Here is a 20345-nt window from a genome sequence, read left to right as displayed (position 1 = left end):
TTGGCTGACTTGTTCAAGTTTGTAATTTGCGTTTTAAGATCTGTGCTGAGCTCCTCACACACAGCCTTAGCTGCAACATATCTGAGAAGAAGTGCTTCATGCTGGACTGAAGCTGAAGGATGTGAGGTGGTTTTGGTGGCGTGACAACAGCTGGTACTGCAGGTCTTGTGACGATGACGTTCGAATGCACGACATCTTTAATGCAGCTGACTCCAGTATAACCTTTGACTGGGTCAGACTGGGATTAACAGCAGGAAACCTTTAAATAATTCAAACAAACATGGAACTGTTGCGTAAAGTGAGGAGGCCAGTCCCATTTTTCAATTCTCATGGGTTGGATCACACCCATCTTCAAAGTTGACCTTCGTTTTGATGTCAACCACACACCCGTAAAGTTTCAACACTGCATCTTGTGCAGTTGTGGTACGATTGTGTTGAAAATATCTGTCCACAGACATCCTGACTTATAAACATCTGCCAATTTACTCAAAACTGGCTTTCTGGTGGTTTCTGCTACAGACATTATCTCCAGAATCACATTTAGATATAATATCCCACAACCTAAAGGTAAAATGAATATTTAAAAAATAATACTGGTAAACATATGTTTATATAGCGTATATAAATACTTTACATGGAGAGTTTTAAATACACTGAACATTAAAGTGAATGCTGGACATGGGTGTAAATAAAGGGGTCCAATGACCTCCACCTGGCACTTACTGGACCACATTTTATTTTATTCCTGTCATTTTGCTTCCATGCTGTTGTGATTTGGAATAAATCAGCACGCATACTGTAAAAACTTGATTTCTGCACTGTAAAAACATGATTTTTAAAATCTATTTTTTGTGTTTTTATAGAATATTACTGTTTGCTAAAGATGATAACTAGTATTTTTACAAGTATTAGTGTGTTGTTTTATAATGATATACCATATAATTAAACTTTTTTAATTGTTTAAATTACTTTACAAATATGTTTTTAAATTTAAAAATATGTATTTTAAGGATTGAACAGATTTACCCCAATTTCTTAAATGATTGATTCATACTAGTAAAATCACAAACAAATACATGTCCATTTTTGCAAAAAAATGTGCATTATGTTCATGCTCCAAAAATCTTTATTTTTATAAATAGTTCTTTCACAATGTGCGACAATAAAATTAGTTTTACTCTATATAAATCAGCTGAAATTATATTATCCTATATCATCTTGTGCTATACTATAATATTTTATCTGTATTTTCATAGTTTTTTGTACAATGTATGAAAATAAAATTACAGTTTTATTCTATTATTATGATTATTATTTTACATTATCTTACACTATATTACATCAAAATATTTTATTTGTATTTTTATAAATAGTTCTTTTACAATGTACAACAATAAAATTATAGTTTTACTCTATGTATATCAGCTAGAAATACATTATTATCTTGTATTATAACATGTTATATTATTACCTTAAAAAATGTATTTGTTGATTCAGCTCCTCTGTGCTTCTTAAATTGCCCCCAGAGGACAAATTTCTTATTTATTTAGTCTTTAAATTGAATTATATGGAATTGTCTTCTATGTTCCACAGCGTGTAACAAAAGGAGGAAGTTTTTGAGAATGCTGTTATCACCAAAAGGTATCTAGAACATCTTTTAGTTATTCTAAACATTCTGGGGAAAAAAAAATAAATCCTTCAGACAAAACAAAACCATTCTCGCTGGGAGGCTGAGTGAAGATAAAACACTACAGGTGAGGAAGGACAGAATTTTTTTTTTCAAAAAGGGTGACTGTCTCTTTAAGAGCTGGAGCGTGCTATTGAGCTGGTTGGGGGGGGGTGGTTGGTTGGCTGCATTGGAACAGTCCTCTCTAATGAGCAGATTTTCTCAGAGCGAGAGACATCCGTAGAGATAGATAGAGAGAGAGATCCAAAGATCCAGCCATAGGAGGAGATTGTAAGACCAAGACAGCAGCAGGCAGCAGGCTGTGCGTCAGCCGGCGCTCCACTGGGAAACATGGAGCCGAGCTGGAGATGCTGAGGAGGACGGAGAAGCCACCGCAACAGGATCATATGGATGGATGTTGTTTCATCAAGCAGGCAACCTGAAGGCAACCCACGCAGAGGATAAACCACTTATGGACGCAGTGGATTAAAGACCTACAGACAGACTGAGAGAGGGAGAGAGGGAGAGAGGGAGAGAGGAGGGGGAATAGAGGAGGAGAAATTAATCAATTCACTTGTTTATTTTCATTGTCTGTGTGTGCGCACTTTCTGTCAGATAGAGTGTGTATGTGTGTGGCTGCATTTAGTGTATGTGTGGAGACTGCATTGCTGCTCTCTGGCTCCACAGGACAGACACCAAAAAAAAAGAAAAAAGAAGAAGGTAGCTGAGCAGATTATACCTTCATGTGATTCTTTCCATTCTCCCTCTCTCTATGCATGGATGTGTGAAGCCCGGTGTGAGTGTGTGAGGCGGTGAAGATGCCGAAGCCTCAAGCCAGACTTTAAACGTGTTTTACTGTCTGATCAACAATTCCCGAGGAGTCTTTATTTTCAATCTGGGTGGCCTCTATGCTGGAGGCTCGGAGGTTAGAACCACCGGGGGAACTTCTTGGCTCTGCACCCCAGAGAGGTGAAGGCATCATCAGGTAGGAGGCGGCAGAAGAAGAAGTGGGCCCCGAGCAGGAACAAGGAGTAGGAAAAAGTGTCGTAGACTGTGTAGGCCGGCCGGTGGAGCTGGTTTGAACTCCTGCTCGGAGGGGGATGATGGCAGCTCTGGGCCGACTCGCCTCCTCTTTTACCTGCATGTGCCACAGAGGAGCCAGGAGCTGCTAGCCAAAGCTACACCAAGAGGATGGTGTGAGGCACCAACGTCCCCACCAGACCCCTGACGCCGCCGTGAGGGGTTTCCATCCATCACCTCGTTTCCTTCTTCCTCGTCTCCAAGCTAAACAAGATTGAGGCATTTTCTTGATTTGTGAGGGAGTCCTCTCCCCTTCCCTCCCACTCTCTCCTCCTCCTCCTCCTCACCCCCAACCTCCAGGTCCATGGATTGGTTCTAGCACCAACCTGTCCTTCTTCTTCTTTTTCCTCCTTTCTTTTTCTTTTCTTTTTCTTTTTGTTGAGGCTTCAGGGGAATTGCCAAGACCTGTTTCATGCATGTCCACTGGCGGCAGGTTCAACTTTGACGATGGGGGGTCATACTGCGGAGGGTGGGAGGAGGGCAAGGCGCACGGCCACGGGATCTGCACCGGACCCAAGGGCCAGGGCGAGTACTGCGGTTCCTGGGCCCACGGCTTCGAGCTGCTGGGCGTCTACACCTGGCCCAGCGGAAACACCTACCAGGGCACCTGGGCTCAGGGCAAGAGACACGGCGTGGGCGTCGAGAATAAAGGCCGCTGGGTGTACAAGGGCGAGTGGACGCATGGCTTTAAAGGACGCTACGGCGTTCGGGAAAGCACCGGGACGAGCGGGAAGTATGAGGGAACATGGAACAACGGGCTGCAGGACGGATATGGAACGGAGACGTACTCGGATGGAGGTAAGGACAGATGCATTGTGGGTGTTTTTTCTTGGTTGGGCTGGTTTGAGTGCGACAGAAGGCGTGTGAGGATGTGTGAAGCATTCCTGACAACTGTCCTCTGTGAAAACAAACCTCCTAGTGGAGCAGGATGGACAGGCCGGTGGCAGATGTACAGTAGGAGGAGTTTTTACAGGGGTCTTCTCAGGTCCTCTTCTCTAATGCACAAGCAAGAGGACAGGCTTTGAATTTCTTTCTCCTTCAGCCCTCAGATTCAGTCGCATGAGGACACACTGTGTATTTGGAGGCCTTCAATTCAGGCCACGCAGTCTTAAGGGATGAATAAAAGGTTGTGGGGACAGAGGAGGACAGCAGCTTTCAAGCAGCAAGTCCCTACAAAATGAAGTATTCTACAAAAAAGACCCATCAGCGTTGCAATGATTTTAACCCTCTGAACCCACAAGCAGGTTTTCCTCACTGTGGGCTCATTTTTAACTGCAGTATAAAGTCCTGCACCTCTATGGAAACAGAACAACCATGACTAGAAGTACAGGAAACTCCAGAATGTCTTCTGTGCAGTACAGCCAAGTCGTAATGCCATAAATCATAGAAATGTAGAATTAAAAATCTCGAATCAGCACGCACAACATTTTTAAAAGTGCCCACTGGTGGTACCAAGACTGGAAAAAATGGTGGCTCTACTTACTTTAGATATTTTACTACTTACATTTTAGATTAGTTTCCATACTTTTCTTCTTTCTGCTATGTGTAGACACTGCCTGCAATTCAACCGAAAAGTCCCAGAATTTTTGCCACATGACCATTGCTCACAGCTGAGTTCCTACTGACTTTCTGTTTGCCCCAAAAAGGGTCAAATTTTAGTTTTTTTTTTACAGAATCTGGTCAGAGCATGCGCTTTGCTTTTGACGAATTTAAAAATTAGACATCGAGAATAAGGTGATTTTACTGAAATTCCGATTTTAGGCTTAAATTTTTCTGACAGAACCGAACATCAGACATTCAAGGACTGTCATAAAGGTACAAATCCGATGATTCTTTCCATTTTAACAGGTTCTTGCTTTGTTAAGTGGTATAACTTTGTCATCTTTTGAAAGATGATGTGCTTCTCCGACCCATTAGCAGGTTTTGGGTTTCAGAGGGTTAACAGAGACATCAATCCATATCTTCACCTTGGTTTCCCCACCTACATGTATAATACATATCCTTAATTTTATGGGATTTATCACGTTTACGCCACAAACTCACTCCACTGTGTCAGCACAAGAGGTGAGTTTTCAGATATTCTCTATATCTAAATAAGATTTTATTAGTTGTGGATTCAGTTATTCCTTGTCAAGGTAAATAAAGACAAGGGTGAATATAAGCTAAACTTGGCATTCAAGGGTTTTCTTGGGCATGTAGGTATGATGAGATCAAATTTATGGAGAGCCATTAAACAACTATCTGGAGAGGCAAAGGAAGTCAGCTTGGGTTAACCCCCAATTAAAGGCATCTGCCAAGGATTCCGCCTGCTGGGAGATGTACTGGAGACTGGTTGAACTGGGCGAAACTAAACTGGAGCAACACCTACCCCACGCAAAAGTTCTAATTTAATTCAAGTCAGTTTTATTTGTGTAGCACCAATTCACAACATCAGTCATCTCAGGACATTTCATATAGTACTGTGAAGAGCTTACAATATTATTTAACAGAGAGAAATGCAACAAAACCAGAGATTCCCTTTGAGCAGCTTTTCAGTGAGAGTGGAAAGAATAAACTTTCTTTTTACAGGAAGAAGCTTCCAGCAGAACCAGGCCTAGGCAAGGTAGTCATCTGCCTCGACCAGTTAGGGGGAGGGCATTTGATAGTTAGCACTCTGAAGGAAGTTGTTGATTCTTTAAATATTATCCAACTGTTGGATCAATCAAAAATTCAACCTAAGAGATCAAGCTTATTACAATATATCTTCTAGGAGAATAAACTCCCTTTTGAAATGAAGAAACTTCACAGAACCAGGCGGGCAGACCTGTGCCTCAACCAGATGGGCTGAGAGCATTTCCTAGTTGGCACTAAGAAGAAAGGTATTGTGGCTTATTTAAATAGTTTTGCTGGTTCTTCGGATATAAATCCAATCCAACTTTTGGATGGATCAAGATGTTAACATGAGGGGTCAACGTTATTACAATCTATCTTCTAGGAAGAATAAACTCCCTTTTAAAAGGAAGACACTTCTGGCAGACCCAGGCTCAGGGAGGGCAGGCATCTGCCTCAACAAGTTGGGTTGAGGGCCGGTTTTGCTAGTTGCTGTGACTAATTTCATTAATGTTGTTGGTTCTGTGGATATAAATCTGATCCAACTGTAAGATAAATCAGAATTTTAACCTAGGGGATCAAAGTTATTACAATCTATCTTCCGGGAAAAACAAGTTCCCTTTTAAAAGGTATTAACTTCCAGCAGAACCAGACACAGGCAGAGCAGCCATTTGCCTCGACCAGATGGGGTGAATTTGCTGTGACTAATTTCATTAGTCTTTCTGGTTCTTTAGATATAAACCTGATCTAACTGTAGGATAAATCAAAATGTTAACCTGAGGGTCAAAGTTATTGCAATCTATGGAGACCATAAGTGGCCCAATGAAATTTGGTGGCAATTGTCGTCAGCAAAATGATGGATGGACAAATTGGTATTCTTCATTTAGCCACTTGTATGGCTGCAAATACAGCCCAAACAAGCACAGTATTTTCTGGTGGAAACTGCCTGATTGTTCCCTGTTAAATATTATTATGACAGCAAACAATATCCCTAAATCTCACAGTGTTGCCAAATGAAGTGTTGGACACGTAAATGCACATAATCTACCTTTGATCAAAGGTTATTTTCCTCTGACTGCAGCAAAAAGATAAAATTTAATAATTCATCTTACAGGACTTTTTATTTGTAAACCGTTGCTTGAAACAGCATCACATTTCCCCTAAAACTGAAATCAGTTTGACTCTTTTAGACCACAGCTCACTTCAGCTGCTGTTAATGAGACACACAACATATGCTTAAAAATAGACACACTTGCACACACATGAAATCTGGTGGTTTGTGTGCCAGCTGACAGTAGCGTACATGCAGCTAAAGCCTTGTTACATAACTCTAAAACTAGGAGGCCGTGTTACAATGCCACTTTCCACCAAATGCACACACATGGACCTGATAAAAATCTGCAGTCCGGACCGGTTTGAGGGGTCGATTCAGGACGAACAGGTGATAAATAACCAGACAGATGGGCTGGACGGATGGACGGACGGACGGACGGACAGGGGGGAGGCATAGATGGATCAACAGATGCACAGTTTGATGGATGGATGAATCAGTTAAACGGTGAACAGATAATGGAGAGATGGCTCGATGGACGGATGGATGATTGCCGTGATTACAATGAGCTGCTCTCTAATCAGGAGGCGAGTGAGATCGTTACCGAAAGAAAAAGGCAAAGACGAACACGGACCTCCCAGAGAGGGAAGTGTTGGAGAGTCACGGCAGCCCTGTGAAGTATTTGAACCCACATAGAGTAAATGCAGCAGAGATTGGCCTAGTTATGAGTGTTTATCTAGCTCCAACAGTACACTGTGTCCTTATTATAACAGCATGCATCTAGCCTTTATATAGATCTGTGAGGTAATAAAAGTGATTGTGTAAATACTCTGTTTAAACAGAGGAAGTATATGAAGACGCTGAGGCAGACAGAGGACTAGAAATAACCCCAGACTGATAAATGCTCAAAGAGGGGATGTATTTTCTGCAGCGATGATGCATTGTGGTCGCAGGAAAGGCAACTTTTGAGAGAATCAGAAGCCCATGATTGTGTAAAAGTGGAATTCCTGATGACTGGATTGTGTAATAATTTCACACATTCACAAACTTTTTGATTCAAATTAGTTTACTGCCAAAAAAAGCGGAAATCTTTTTTTTTTTTTTTTGGCAGAATCATTCAAATATCTTGGTCTGTTTCCAGCTCGCAGCCACTTCCAGAGTTATGTTCTGTGACTTTGTGCCTGACAGAAGTGGGAGTGAAATACAACTATTTGTCATGTCTGATCAATGCCAAGAGGCTGTTGTGGTTATGAACTGCAGCAAATGTGCGTTTGCGTGTTCGTGTTTAAAATGAAACTTTCAAGCAGCAAGCGGCTGAAAAATGAAGCCCCAAACTGCAGTTCCGCAAACAACCACTGGAGGCTGGTGAGTTAATTACTATAGCACTCAATGTTAAAACGTCCAACTTTACAACAGAACTACATGTTAACAGCCTGGTACAAAAACAGTATTGGTCTCTACAACTGATTTCTCCATTCATGACATCTGTACAGGAGGAGAATTTTTGTATGTTTTTCTTCTTTAGGTATTATTAGAGTTTAAAGTTATGCATGATGAGGAGTGTGGCTACTTTGACAAATGTTTGCATGGTAGTTATTGTACTTTTTTCTTGTTCAGTTTAAGGATTTTGTTCCATACATGCCAGTCGGTCAGGAGCTATGAGTTTTGTTCATGCAACGCTGCCATCCTTTAAGTGCAGACGTCCAAGTAGACCTTCGTGGATGAATTTAGTGGAACCTCACGTGTACGGAAAGTATAACCCTGGCCTTAAGTGGAGTCAGGTACTACCAAGATGGTCACCACACTGAGCTTTCAAAATACTGTTTAGGAAACCCCATGTTTGTCCGTCCTTATGTACAGTCTATGATGGGAACCAGTCCTGATGATATATGGACACGATGGCACTCCTTTTAGGCTAGTGTAGACCGTAATTTAATGTTTTTCTAACATTAAAAATTGTTTGCCACTTTGATGAAATAAATACATTTTGTTAACATCAGCAATATCTCCTTGTATCTTGCATTCACCATAGAAATTCATTATTTAATGGATTACTTAAAGGTGAATGCGTGAATAAGTTGGGTACTCTTACTTATTGTTTTCCACTAGAAGAGTTGTTTGTCAGTCTTTTTGGATTGGAAGCCCCACCTCTGGTGAAGTTTTTTTTTTACCTTGTTAACATGTTCATATGGTGGTTTTTAAATGATTGATTACATATAATGGATGAAATAAGCAATCAGGGCCATTGGCTGAGTATTCTACCTTGAAAATGCAGCGTACCGACGACAATCTCAAAAACGTGGAACCAGACTTCCTGGGTTTCATATGTAACAAACCTCAAGAACCAATCCTGTCAACATACAGACTTTCTGCATCATTATTTGGTTTTAAAGCTTGAACATCTGTGGCTGCTGTGTGCTATTATGCAACTTGCCATTGTGTATTGTAGAGTTGTTTTACAGTGTTTAATTGCAGACATTTTAAGTTAGGAAGGGATTATTTAATGGAAAACCTTCAAAATATGCAACTTTGATATGCAGAGATGAGCTTTTAGGGGTTTAATCAACAACTAGAGAGAAACTAAAACAAGGCAGTGATTGTCTAGTGTCTATAGTTGGTGACTGTTTACTCTGACAATTGGAATGAATGTCCCTTTGATGAAATGATTTATATGATTCTGTATCTTTTTAGTGACTGTAGAAACCCCCTTATTCACATACCATAAAGTGTACAAGAGATAGCATTTTCCACTTTAAGCCCTGATTTTCTGTCTTTTTGGGTTCAAAAACCATCTCCAGTGAAATTTATTACCTTGTTAAGTTGTCCATATGGAGTTTATTTTATATTTTTATATGCCAGAAGACATCATGAGAGAAAGAAGCAGTCAACACCAATAGTAGTACCAATGATGGTCTCAGAAATACATAATCAAACTTCCAGTGTTTTATACAAAACAAATCTAAGCAAGTTATTCTCCTTCTTCAGAATCTCCAATATTACAACTTGCCATTGTGTAGCATTTAGTAGTTTTACCATGTTACTTTCAAGACATTTAATTATTCTCATGGAAAAAACTTCTAAATATGTAACTCTGACATGCAAAGATGGTTCTTTTAGGGGTTAAATCAACAATTGGAGAGCCTGAAACAAGACAATGATCATCCAGTGTTTGTAGTCAATTATTTTTTACACTAATAATTGGAATTGTTGTTCCTTTAAGTTGCTTTCTTAGCATATCTTTTATTCACTGTTGAAAGTCTGAATGCAAGAGGCTACTTAATGATCCGCTGATTCGCCAGCTGCTTGGCAGTGTTTTAGGATGTTTCTAGCATTAATTTTGCAGTGTTTTTGCTAAATAAAGCATAAAAGTGGGCAGACCATGACTGTCATCCCACGTTAAGGCAGGTTGTGATGTTAATTTCTCTAAATACCTTTGGCGCCCTGAAATAAACTCTGCCACGAGGAGGTCGCGGCTCTTTCAGGTTTTTTTTTTCTGATATGGACGAACGCAGGTTAGCGTCAGATTAAAGCTGACAGTCTACCTCTGCAGCCTGGAGGCTGCTGTCATGTCCAAAGCAATATCAGTCAGGAGGCGATGCGTTCGAAGACGCTCCGCTGCCTACGTGCTTTTCAGAAACCGGCTGTGCACTTAGAGTCGGCTGCGTTTCCCCTCCAACTACACCTGATGCCACATTTCTAGGAAACACTCCTCCTCCTCCGTCTTGTCTTCTTGTGTTCGCTGCTCTCTTCCTACGTTTGCCAGCATCCTCTCTCTCTCTCTCTCTCTCTCCTCCCACCTCCTCTCCTTCCTCCCTCTGCCGCTCGGTACAGTAGGGGTTTCCATAGCAACGCTCGCCGACATGCAGCAGGTCACCGTGTCACGAGGGACTCGGCGTTCTGAGCCGCGATTGGCCGCCCGGCCGGCTCTGGAGGCCTCTGATTGGCTGGCTCGTCCTTCCGGGCTAATGGTGTTTACTGAGATGAAGAGCTAAGCTGACTGATTACCAACCACACACAGAGAAACAGAGCGAGGATGGAGGGAAGTAGAAAAATGAAAAGAGCGACGGACAGATTCAGTAATCACTTTAAATGAAGTGAGTCACAAACAGAGATTACAACTGTCAGTGTGTACAGCGGCGGTGAGAGATTACAGCTGTCGTGTCCGACCAGCTAATAGTCCAGTTAAACACACAAACAGACTCCAATCTGCACCGTTTGAGCTCATGTGAACACAGCGTGTTGAATTAGGAGCTTTATTGTCATTAAACTCCAGTGCAGGAAGGTAGAACAACAACTTCTACTCCACCATTTTGATTTGTTTGAAACTTTTTAAATCATAAACCAGAATATTTTAAAAAAGTATCTGTGAAATTATAGATTGATATATGAAACACTTTCTGAGATTATTAATTTTTAAAAAAACTTCACATATTGAAATTTGATGTTGTTTCAACGACAATCTCTCAGGAACTATTTCAGATAAAAATCTGAAATTTTCACTGATATTTTTCATCATGACACTGATTCAGAATCTGCAATATTAAGAAAACTGAGCTATTTGGCCACAATGACCTAAAAGATTCTTAAAGTAAACAAGATGAGGCCTTTAACCACAAGAACACCAAACCTGTCATCAAGCATGGTGGTGGCAGTATCATGTTCTGGTGCTCACACTGAGATTTGAGGCTATTTGAACAACAATATCTCAGGAGCTATTAAAGATAAAAGTCTAAAATTTTCACTGTGATTTCTCATCATGCTATTGATTAACATTCTACAGTACTGTACAACAACACTAATTTATTTCTTATATGTCAGTTAAAATATTTCAAGCATCTCTTCGAATTTGATAAGTATAATAGGAAAGCTAAGAATTTGCTTTATTTTCTTCAGCCTAGAAACTTCGGTCTAGAAATGCAAAATATGCCCATATTAATCAAAAATATATTGTTAGATAAAGTTAAAGAGCCATTTTGAAACTTGGATTAGACTACACTACACCAATGCTTTTGTTTTTGTGGTACAACTTGTCATACCTTCTCAATTTTGTCATGAAAGTTCAATGAAAATAATTTAACTTTCATTTTTGATTAAGTATTTCATTTTTAAAGCTCAATATTTTTGTTTTGTGTAATTGTGACCTAAAATTACCTGTAGTTAAGAAAATATGACTTTTTTGTTTTAGTGTGTGCTCAAAAATGGGAATTTTCACGATGGCTTTATTTATGTATTTTTTTGTATTTTAACTCACCCAAAATTAGAAACTATTTGATCTACGTATCCAGTGTCACAGATTCTGAATCAATGACATGATGAGAAATGACAGTGAAGATTACAGGTTTTTATCTTTAATCGTTCCTGAGATATGTTGTTCAAACAGCCTCAAATTTCAATGTGAGCCTGAGATCATGATACTGCCACCACCGTGCTTGATGGTAGATTTGATGTTCTTGGGGTTAAAATGATCATCATCTCTCCTCTAAATAGATTTCTAATGATTGTGGTTGAATAGCTCAGTTTTTTTTTAAATATTGCAGATTGTGAATCGATAATGTGATGAGAAATAACTGAAAATTACAGGTTTTTATTTTTAATAGTTCCTGAGATGTTGTTTTAGTGAGCATGATACTGCCACCACCATGCTTGACAGATTTCAGGTACATTTGATGATTTGACATTGAACGAACCAGATATTATTGAGTAAAATGTACATATATACAGTTAAAAAGGTGTGACAGGGTTTATCTCTCGGCAGATTCTCCATAATGTGGGGCTCGTGGCTCTTTAGAAGCTTCCTGGAACCTCCCTAATGTCCTGCAGCTGTTGGCAAATACACTTGGAGAAAATTAAAATTGGCCTACATTAACATATTCTGCTTGCTTGCTAAAGGCCACGATCAGCGCTGTAATTATTCCAGCTCTGGCCATGTTACATAAGCCAACATAATAAACCCACTCCTCGTGTTTTAGATATGCCCAGATACTATATACAGTATCGTCTATGACAGGATAGAGTCATTAAAAAACCTGCTTCCTTCGCCTAATGACAGGTGCATGTAAAGCCTGTAGAGAATACATTTGCAGCTCATTAGAGGAAGGAAACTCTTCCACCAGCAGTGTTTTCCACCAGTGTTTAACATGTTTCTCTGCATGCAGGGAGTTCACGCTCCTTTTGCATGAATATAAAACAAACCAGCAGCATAAAATAGCCTTAGAAGCCAGAGTTATCTCAGAAAATACCGAGACATTCTCCTTGAGGTCTCAGCTTCAGCTTCGGGGCTGCCGTTCTGAGGAAAACCTTGACTTCTCACCTTAATGTGGAGGAGTTAAAAGGAAAAAGAGCTGTTTTAAGAGTTTCAAGCTATTTTCTACACATATATATGCAAGTATTCTTCCGGTTTCTCATGACTATGACTCGTTAAGAGAGAATTCACCAACAGGAGATCCATGTTTGCCAGCTGATTCTGTCTTTCTGGGATTTCACTTTATATCCTGACCAAACCTGCTATAAATAAGTAATTTTTATTATTGATTAATGTTCCAAACATTTATTCAGTTACTCCTGTGGCTTACTGGATGTTAGAAAATAGGGAAAAATCACAATTTCTCAAACCTAAATGTATGTCCTGTTGGTTGTTTTCAACAAAAAACCCCAAAGAAAGTCAATTTAGGTCAATTGGGCTTTAAGTTTTTAATTTTTTCATAATTCAACTCACCCATAATTAGAAACCATTTGATCTATGTATTCAATATTGCAGACTCTTAATCAATGACATGATGAGAACTAACGTTGAAAATTACAGGTTTTTATCTTTAAGAGTTCCTGAGATATTGTCATTCAAATAGCCTCAAATTTTAATGTGAGCCCCAGAGCATGATACTGCCACCACCGTGCTTGATGGTAGATTTGGTGTTCGTGGGGTTAAAATTCATTAATGTGCTAAGCATTTTCCCTGTTACTTCTGTGGCTTATTGAATGTAAAAAAAAAAAAAAAAAATAGGGAAAAATTCCAATTTCCCAAACCTAAAGGTATGTCCTATTGATTGTTTTTGCCAAAAACCCAAAGAAAGTCAATTTAGGTCAATTGGGGTTTAATTTTTTTTCTTTTTCATATTTCAACTCACCCAAAATTAGAAACTATTTGATCGATTTGTTCAGTATTGCAGACTCTCAATCAATGAGAAAAACAGTGAAAATTACAGGTTTTTATCTTTAACTGTTCCTGAGATATTGTATTCAAACAGCCTCAGATTGTAATATGAGCCCCAGAGCATGATACTGCCACCACCATGCTTGATGGTAGGTTTGGTGTTCTTGGGGTTAAAGGCCTCACCTTCTCTCCTCCAAACAGATTCATATTTCATATTTCAATTCACCCATAATTAGAAACTAGTTTTACTCATCTTCAGTCTGTAACTTGATTTTCCCTTAAATCGTGGATTTGTTCAAGATAAACAATCCCATCTTCATGTTTGAGGCGTAAATTTGCATCATTTGGTTATTTTGCAGGTAAATATCTAAAGGAATTATCAGAATATTTGTTCATGAGTATTTTTTTTGGTCAGAATTAATTAACCGATTGTTCCAGACAGCAAGAATTTGTTGGCCGTCTTTCGTTCCCTTCTTGCCTTAGATGTTGTTTTCAGACACATATTGAATATCACTCACATTTGTGGCCAAATAAAGTCCCAACTGATATAAAAGTGGCATAAAAGGCGACATGTGAGGATTAGCAGCTTCTTCTGTGGTTGTAAAGTCCAATTTATTCTGGCATTAAAGTCCAACTATAATAATATTCTCATGTATCTGTTGGACTGGAATTTAGCTTCACTCAAACATGTAACATTTGGGCTCAACAACAACCAAAAAAGGAACAGTTTGCTTTAAACTTTATAAATTACCACAACTTTTAATGAAATTATGGTCAACCAACAACCTACACTCAGTTACATGAATTAACTTTTCCATTGAATTCAAAAGTATTTTTAGTTGTTTAATGGCTGGTAGCATAAACGCAAGTCTTTAAGTTCATTTCCTTGACAAACTGCATGGTTCCAGCTTGTTTTTGTACTTTATTAAAAGGTGTTGTACGTATTTAATCACCCTAATTAAGAAGACAAGTTTTCACAATTATAAAACAGGGAATACCTGTAAAATGTCAAGAAACTGTTATTAAAATAGTTTTTTCTTGCAATTATGCATTTAATGAAGTGTTTGGAAGAGGTTAATTTGCTTACTTCTTAGAGTTTAGTGGCTAAATCTTGTACAGCGCCAAATTTTTTCATACACTTTCTCTGAAAAGAAGAAAAATTTAAAGCCTACAGCATCACCAACTCATCTGTAAAGCTCAGGTTGTTGAGTTCTGCCCATATTTTCATGCACCGACAGACTGATTGCTGTCAGTTTCCTGCAGGAAACAGAAACCTGAACCGTATCTCTGACAGTTTTTGTTCAGAAATCTGTATTTGCTGATCGGTGATGACGCAGCTTTGGTCACTTCAGGATTCGTCTATGCTGCTTCTGGATGCTGACTAATTCCTTTATTCTGTTCAAGAAGATCCTGTTAAGCACTTTGCCTGGTATGGAGAGGTTTGTAATCCCTCCAGAGTTTATGCAGTTGTTCGTTGAGGTCGCCTCAGGTGCTGTCTTGAGCTTGGCGTTGAAGTTGAGATGTTTCAGGTTCTGCTACCTTTTGGTTTGTTCAGCCTCATCAGTTATTCTTGTTCTTTGTCTTTCTGTGGTTTTTCTGGTTTCTTTTTCTCTTCTGCCGAGCCAATTCTATTTTATAAGCAAACAAAACTATATTATGTGAAATTTCTACATGAAACTGTACAAAAGCAATCACATTTATTTCAGACTTGTCCCCCAAAAAACACAGAAAAATCTGTAATTTTATATAATATAGTGAATGTTTCATTTATGCCTGTAAATAAAATAATACATATTTAAAAATAATAACAAAAAATAGTCATAAAAATGATTTTTAAAAAAGTAAAATAGTGTAAAATTTAAAAACTATAAAAAACTACAAAAACTGTTTGATAACTGACAAAATTGACATGAAACCATCTCACATGAGCAAACTTTTGATTGGTAGTGTACATTATTCCAAGAATTGACAGACGATGCTTTAAATGCACAAAGAAACAGTACAAGACCTGAACACTGCTACCAGAATGTAAAGAATGCAGATTTTAAATACATACTTAATAGAAATGCTGATTATAAATGTGTTTGGTTGCAAGAAAACTTCACATTTTACCTTTAAATCAATCCTCAGTAGCTGGTGCACTTGTTATTTTTAGGTTTTTGGTGAGACGTTTGGTTGTTTCAGCTACTCAGAGATTAGTGAAGTAATCAGGAAATACAGTTGTTTGGTCATTTTCATTCTGTATACATATATAATGGTGTGCCTTCTTGGTCTGATCTCCCCCATAACAAGAGATTCTAATTTCAATCGACTTCTAAAGATTTTAAAAATAAAATAATGTATTTTGGGATAAAAGTGAAGACACTATAACACACTACAAGATACACAAGGAGATCATCGTAATAGATTTAAAAAAATGAACATGGTTGCTAAGCAAGGGCAAATCAAGGGCTTTTTGAGATGTTTGGGGGCAGCTGCGTCTCGCTGGGTTATCACGGGTCTTTTCATGAAATTTCTGAGCAGATAAATAATCCTCAAATGGAAATCTGAAAGACTCAGACAGAAAAAGGGCCCGGACGAAATCTCTTAAACGGATAACGGTCCCACACGGTGATTTACGCAGGCAGAGGTTTAGCTGTTTTCAGTGACCGTCGTGTCTGTTTATCCTGCCTGGTGTCTCGTCTACCTGTCTCCATCTGTCCGTCCTTCTGTCTGTGCAGTTGTTGCTTCTCTTGTTCTTTTCTTACCTGATCGTCTGCATCTTTTTTGGGTTTTTTTTTTAGCAAGTTGTATCTGACATAAATCCACTGAAGGAGGCCTCTAGACTGTCTTGTGCAAGAATCCACCTCTTCAGCATCTTTTTTTTTATTCCCTACAAACGTGCTGCAGAAAAGAACTTGCATTCTGCTTTGGTGTTTTTTTAAATTTTTTATTTTGCATTTGCTAATACGCACCTCTTCTACTACAACGAGCCCTCTGCAGGCTTTAGCTTATGTAATGGGAGTGGTTTGATGTTTGTAGTGAGGATTAGCGCAGCTGTCTGAAACATGAAAACTCTAAATGTCTGTCTTGGAAGTTTGCCCTGCATCACCACCAACAACGTCATCACCACCAACATCACTGCTGCTGCTGAGGCAGGAATAACTGGAATGATTAACTTTGTTTTATTAGTGCAAGGTTTTAGGTTTTATTTCTAATTTTTCCTTGCAGATTAGTTATAAAATGGTAGAAATTATGAGCCTGTTGTCCAACATTGTAAGGTTAAATATACAGTCTGTCTTGTGGGTGGTTGAAATTTTAGTGAATAAATCAGTTCTCTTAAAATGTAAAAAAAATCATGTTTTTACTATGATTTTAGTTAAATGTATATCGTTATATTACAGATTTTTACTTTCTTATTAAATTACACATATTAACTAGTGAAATTATTTTTTAAAAAGCCAACTAATGAAACAGGCTGTAATTAATATTTATTTTTATATTTTTATAGGGTTAGATAAAATATGATATAATGAGATATGATAATTTGTTCTTTTGCAATGTCTGACTGTAGAATTAATGGTTTTTTTATATTGTGTTTAAATAAAAAAAAACATTATTTTACAGATATTTTTTATTTGGAAAAAAACATATTAAGGACTGAAGCATTATTAATAGATTCCACATCAAATATCTGTATTTTAATTTTTTTCTTTACAAATTTTAATTACGAGTGAATACACCTACACAGTTTTATTTTCTTTTAATATATTAATTATATATTATATATTAATGATATTTCTGATATTTTGAAAAATGTACATATTAAGGAGTGAAAAATTGTAAATGATGTTTTTAACTGTTGTTTTTACATGTGTAGACGGCTATATTTATATGTGCGACTTTTCTTGTCAAAAATTATTAATTTAAAGATTGACTGTAAAAAATGAAAGTAAAGTAGAAAAGTCCAAAATTGTATATATGTGTGTGTGTGTATATATATATATGTATGTATGTGTGTGTGTGTATATATATATATATATATTTTTTTTTTTTTTTAAAACATATTTTAAATAAATATAAATACACAATTTTATTTTATTTAAATCAGATTTTTTTTACAGATATATGTTATTTGAGAAAATATATATTAAGAACTGAAAAATTATGTTTTTAGCTGTTGTTTTTATATATATATAGACAGCTATGTTTATTTTTATATGTACAACTTTTTCTTTTGTCATTATTAAAGATGGTTTAATTTTCAGGTTGACTGTTAAAAATATTTGCCATTGTTTTAACAGTTTTCACAGTTTTTGAATATTACATATTTAACATATTTTTTCCACATTTTTATTGATTTTTTTTCAGTGTTGTGTGCATCAATACTGCTGTCAAAAGTTTGTGCTTTCCCCATAGTTATGGTGAATTGTTGCACCAAAAAAACCTTTTTTTTTCAATATAAAAGTAAACGATAAGATTTGTCAGTTTTTTTTCCACTTCTTTATTATCATTTTTGGTAGCTGTCATTATTATTACTTTAACATCTGCACAAACAAATCTGAAACACAAAGGAAATGAATGTGTGATAAAGTTGGCCTTGTCTGGTCTAATGTTGCTCTACCGCCCCATTCTTCTCGTATCCACAACTGCAAGAGCCGACGTGGTGAAACAGCACATTTATAATTCATAAAATAGCCGATTTGAACTCCTTCCCGGCTGGTCTTGCTCCGCGTTTTCTCTTTGTTACTGCTGTGCATCAAGAAAGATCAATATTTTGAGGTGTAAAGTAGGCTACAGTGCAATAATCTGGATGAAGTACCAACCGTGAGACTGATTCTGAAGCCTTGTCATCAGACTACAGTGGCATGAACAGTGTTTGTGGGTACAGTAGAGCCACGTTTAGAGAGTTTAACATGTGTTGAAACACAGACCCTCAGAGACAGATGTTTTTTTTTAACCCAGAAACAGAGAACAGACACGCGTATTTGTTAAAGAGACAATTATGAATTGGGCCCGGGGGTTGGCGCGTGATCAAATCGCTGCGCCTCTGTGATGTTTCCGCCACTTTGATCTCTTTAACTCTTTCCGTGCGGCGGCGGCGGCCTCGTGCTCATCGTCCGGCCGAGTTTACAGGCCCATATGATTCGCTTCCTGCCGGCCTCCGGGGCAGAATCAGGGAAATCGCTTTGGCGTGTGAGCTGTGAAACAGATTCTCGTCACAACTGCACGCCTCCACACGTCCACAAGTCTGTTCTTTTTTTTTTTTTTTATCAGTGTGGCTGTGACGGGTTCATAGTAACCAAAGTAGAAATATTTCGGAGAAATGTGAAGTGTGCCAATGGAGCTTTTACCAATCAGGAATAACATTAAGACCACAGTTCTACAGTTTCATCTAGCAGACCCTTTTTTGGAGATGGTTTGCATTATTTTTGTTCCTTCTGTCCTGTTTGGTGACTTTTCTCCATTGTTTTCTGTGTCTATGGCCATTTTTTGCCTCATTTTGGTCATTTCATGAGCAACGTTGGTCATCTAATGCCTATTTTTGTCCATATTATATCTCATTTTGTATCTTTTAGTTCCTTTTACCTGTCTTTGTTCTCATTTTTGCCTCATTTTGGTCATCTTGTATCTCTTTATGTCCACGTTATGTCTTATATTGCATCTGTTTATGGAAGGTTTGCGTCTCTTTCTGGTAGTCTTATGCTTCATGATGGTCAATCTATGACAACTTTTCTTCATTTTGGGTCTCTTTCTTACATTGATAATTCTACAATTTCATTTACTAGATGCTTTTATCCAAAGCATCATACATCTGAGAGCAGATACAACACAAGCAAGGGTCTAGTCAGGAGGAAACAACTTGGATAAATACACTACCATTCAAAAGTTTGGGTTCACCCAAACAATTTCATGTTTTCCATGAAAACTCCCACTTTTATTCATGTGCTAACATAACTGAACAAGGGTTTTCTAATCACCAATTAGCCTTTCAACACCATTAGCTAACACAATGTAGCATTAGAACACAGGAGTGATGGTTGCTGGAAATGTTCCTCTGTACCTCTATGGAGATATTCCATTAAAAATCAGCTGTTTCCAGCTACAATAGTCATTTACCACATTAACAATGTCTATGCTGGATTTCTGATTAATTTAATGTTATCTTCATTGAAAAAAAAAGTTCTTCCTTCAAAAATAAGGAAATTTCTAAATGACCCCAAACTTTTGAACGGCAGTGTAAATGTGGATGGATCCATATTTCCTACAGTCTGCGGTCGACATTTCACCAATTTCTGAGCCTCTAACATCTGTAGGATTGGTGGCAGAAAGACATGGTTCCAGTTTTTTGCTATTTAAAAAAAGTAGCGATCAACTAAAGGGTTAATATTAAATACTTTATTTTAGTTAAACAAGTGAAACAGAATTAAACGTTTTGTGCAAACTTTGACGTTGCTGTTTGTGTTGTTCTAAATTCTCCTTGAAAACTAATCATCGATATCAGCCCTGGAAAAAACATATTGGTCGTACATTTCAGCTTCCAGCTGGGTATATCAATGATTTTAATAGTGTATTAAATAATACCTTAATTAATCATTGATATTATATCAGCAGCTGCTTTAGCTTCTGAAGGATAAAATAATCTTTTAAAAACCCATAGAAAGTTACATTTCTTTCTTTGTTTTTATAATAATAATAATAATAATAATAATAATAATAATAATAATAATAATAATAACAATAATAATAATAATAATAATAATAATAATAATAATAATAAACAATTTTACTTTGAAATGCCAGCATGCTGTATCGTTTAACATCTTTGA

The 20345-nt window shown here is 37.6% G+C and overlaps 1 protein-coding gene across 1 annotated transcript in view; it reads left to right on the top strand.

The window, feature by feature from the left end:
• The first annotated feature begins 1890 nt into the window (after positions 1 to 1890).
• The window catches only part of jph3b (junctophilin 3b), a 71044-nt gene continuing 52589 nt past the window's right edge, over positions 1891 to 20345 (top strand). The window contains exon 1 of the mRNA XM_055009182.1: positions 1891 to 3544. Within this exon, the coding sequence (XP_054865157.1) occupies positions 3163 to 3544 (382 nt within the window). The 5' untranslated portion in view covers positions 1891 to 3162. The remainder of the gene's footprint in view (positions 3545 to 20345) is intronic.

Source organism: Amphiprion ocellaris, chromosome 3 (assembly GCF_022539595.1).
Source record: "Amphiprion ocellaris isolate individual 3 ecotype Okinawa chromosome 3, ASM2253959v1, whole genome shotgun sequence".
Lineage (NCBI taxonomy): Eukaryota > Metazoa > Chordata > Actinopteri > Pomacentridae > Amphiprion > Amphiprion ocellaris.
This window is presented reverse-complemented; position numbering and strand designations above follow the sequence as displayed.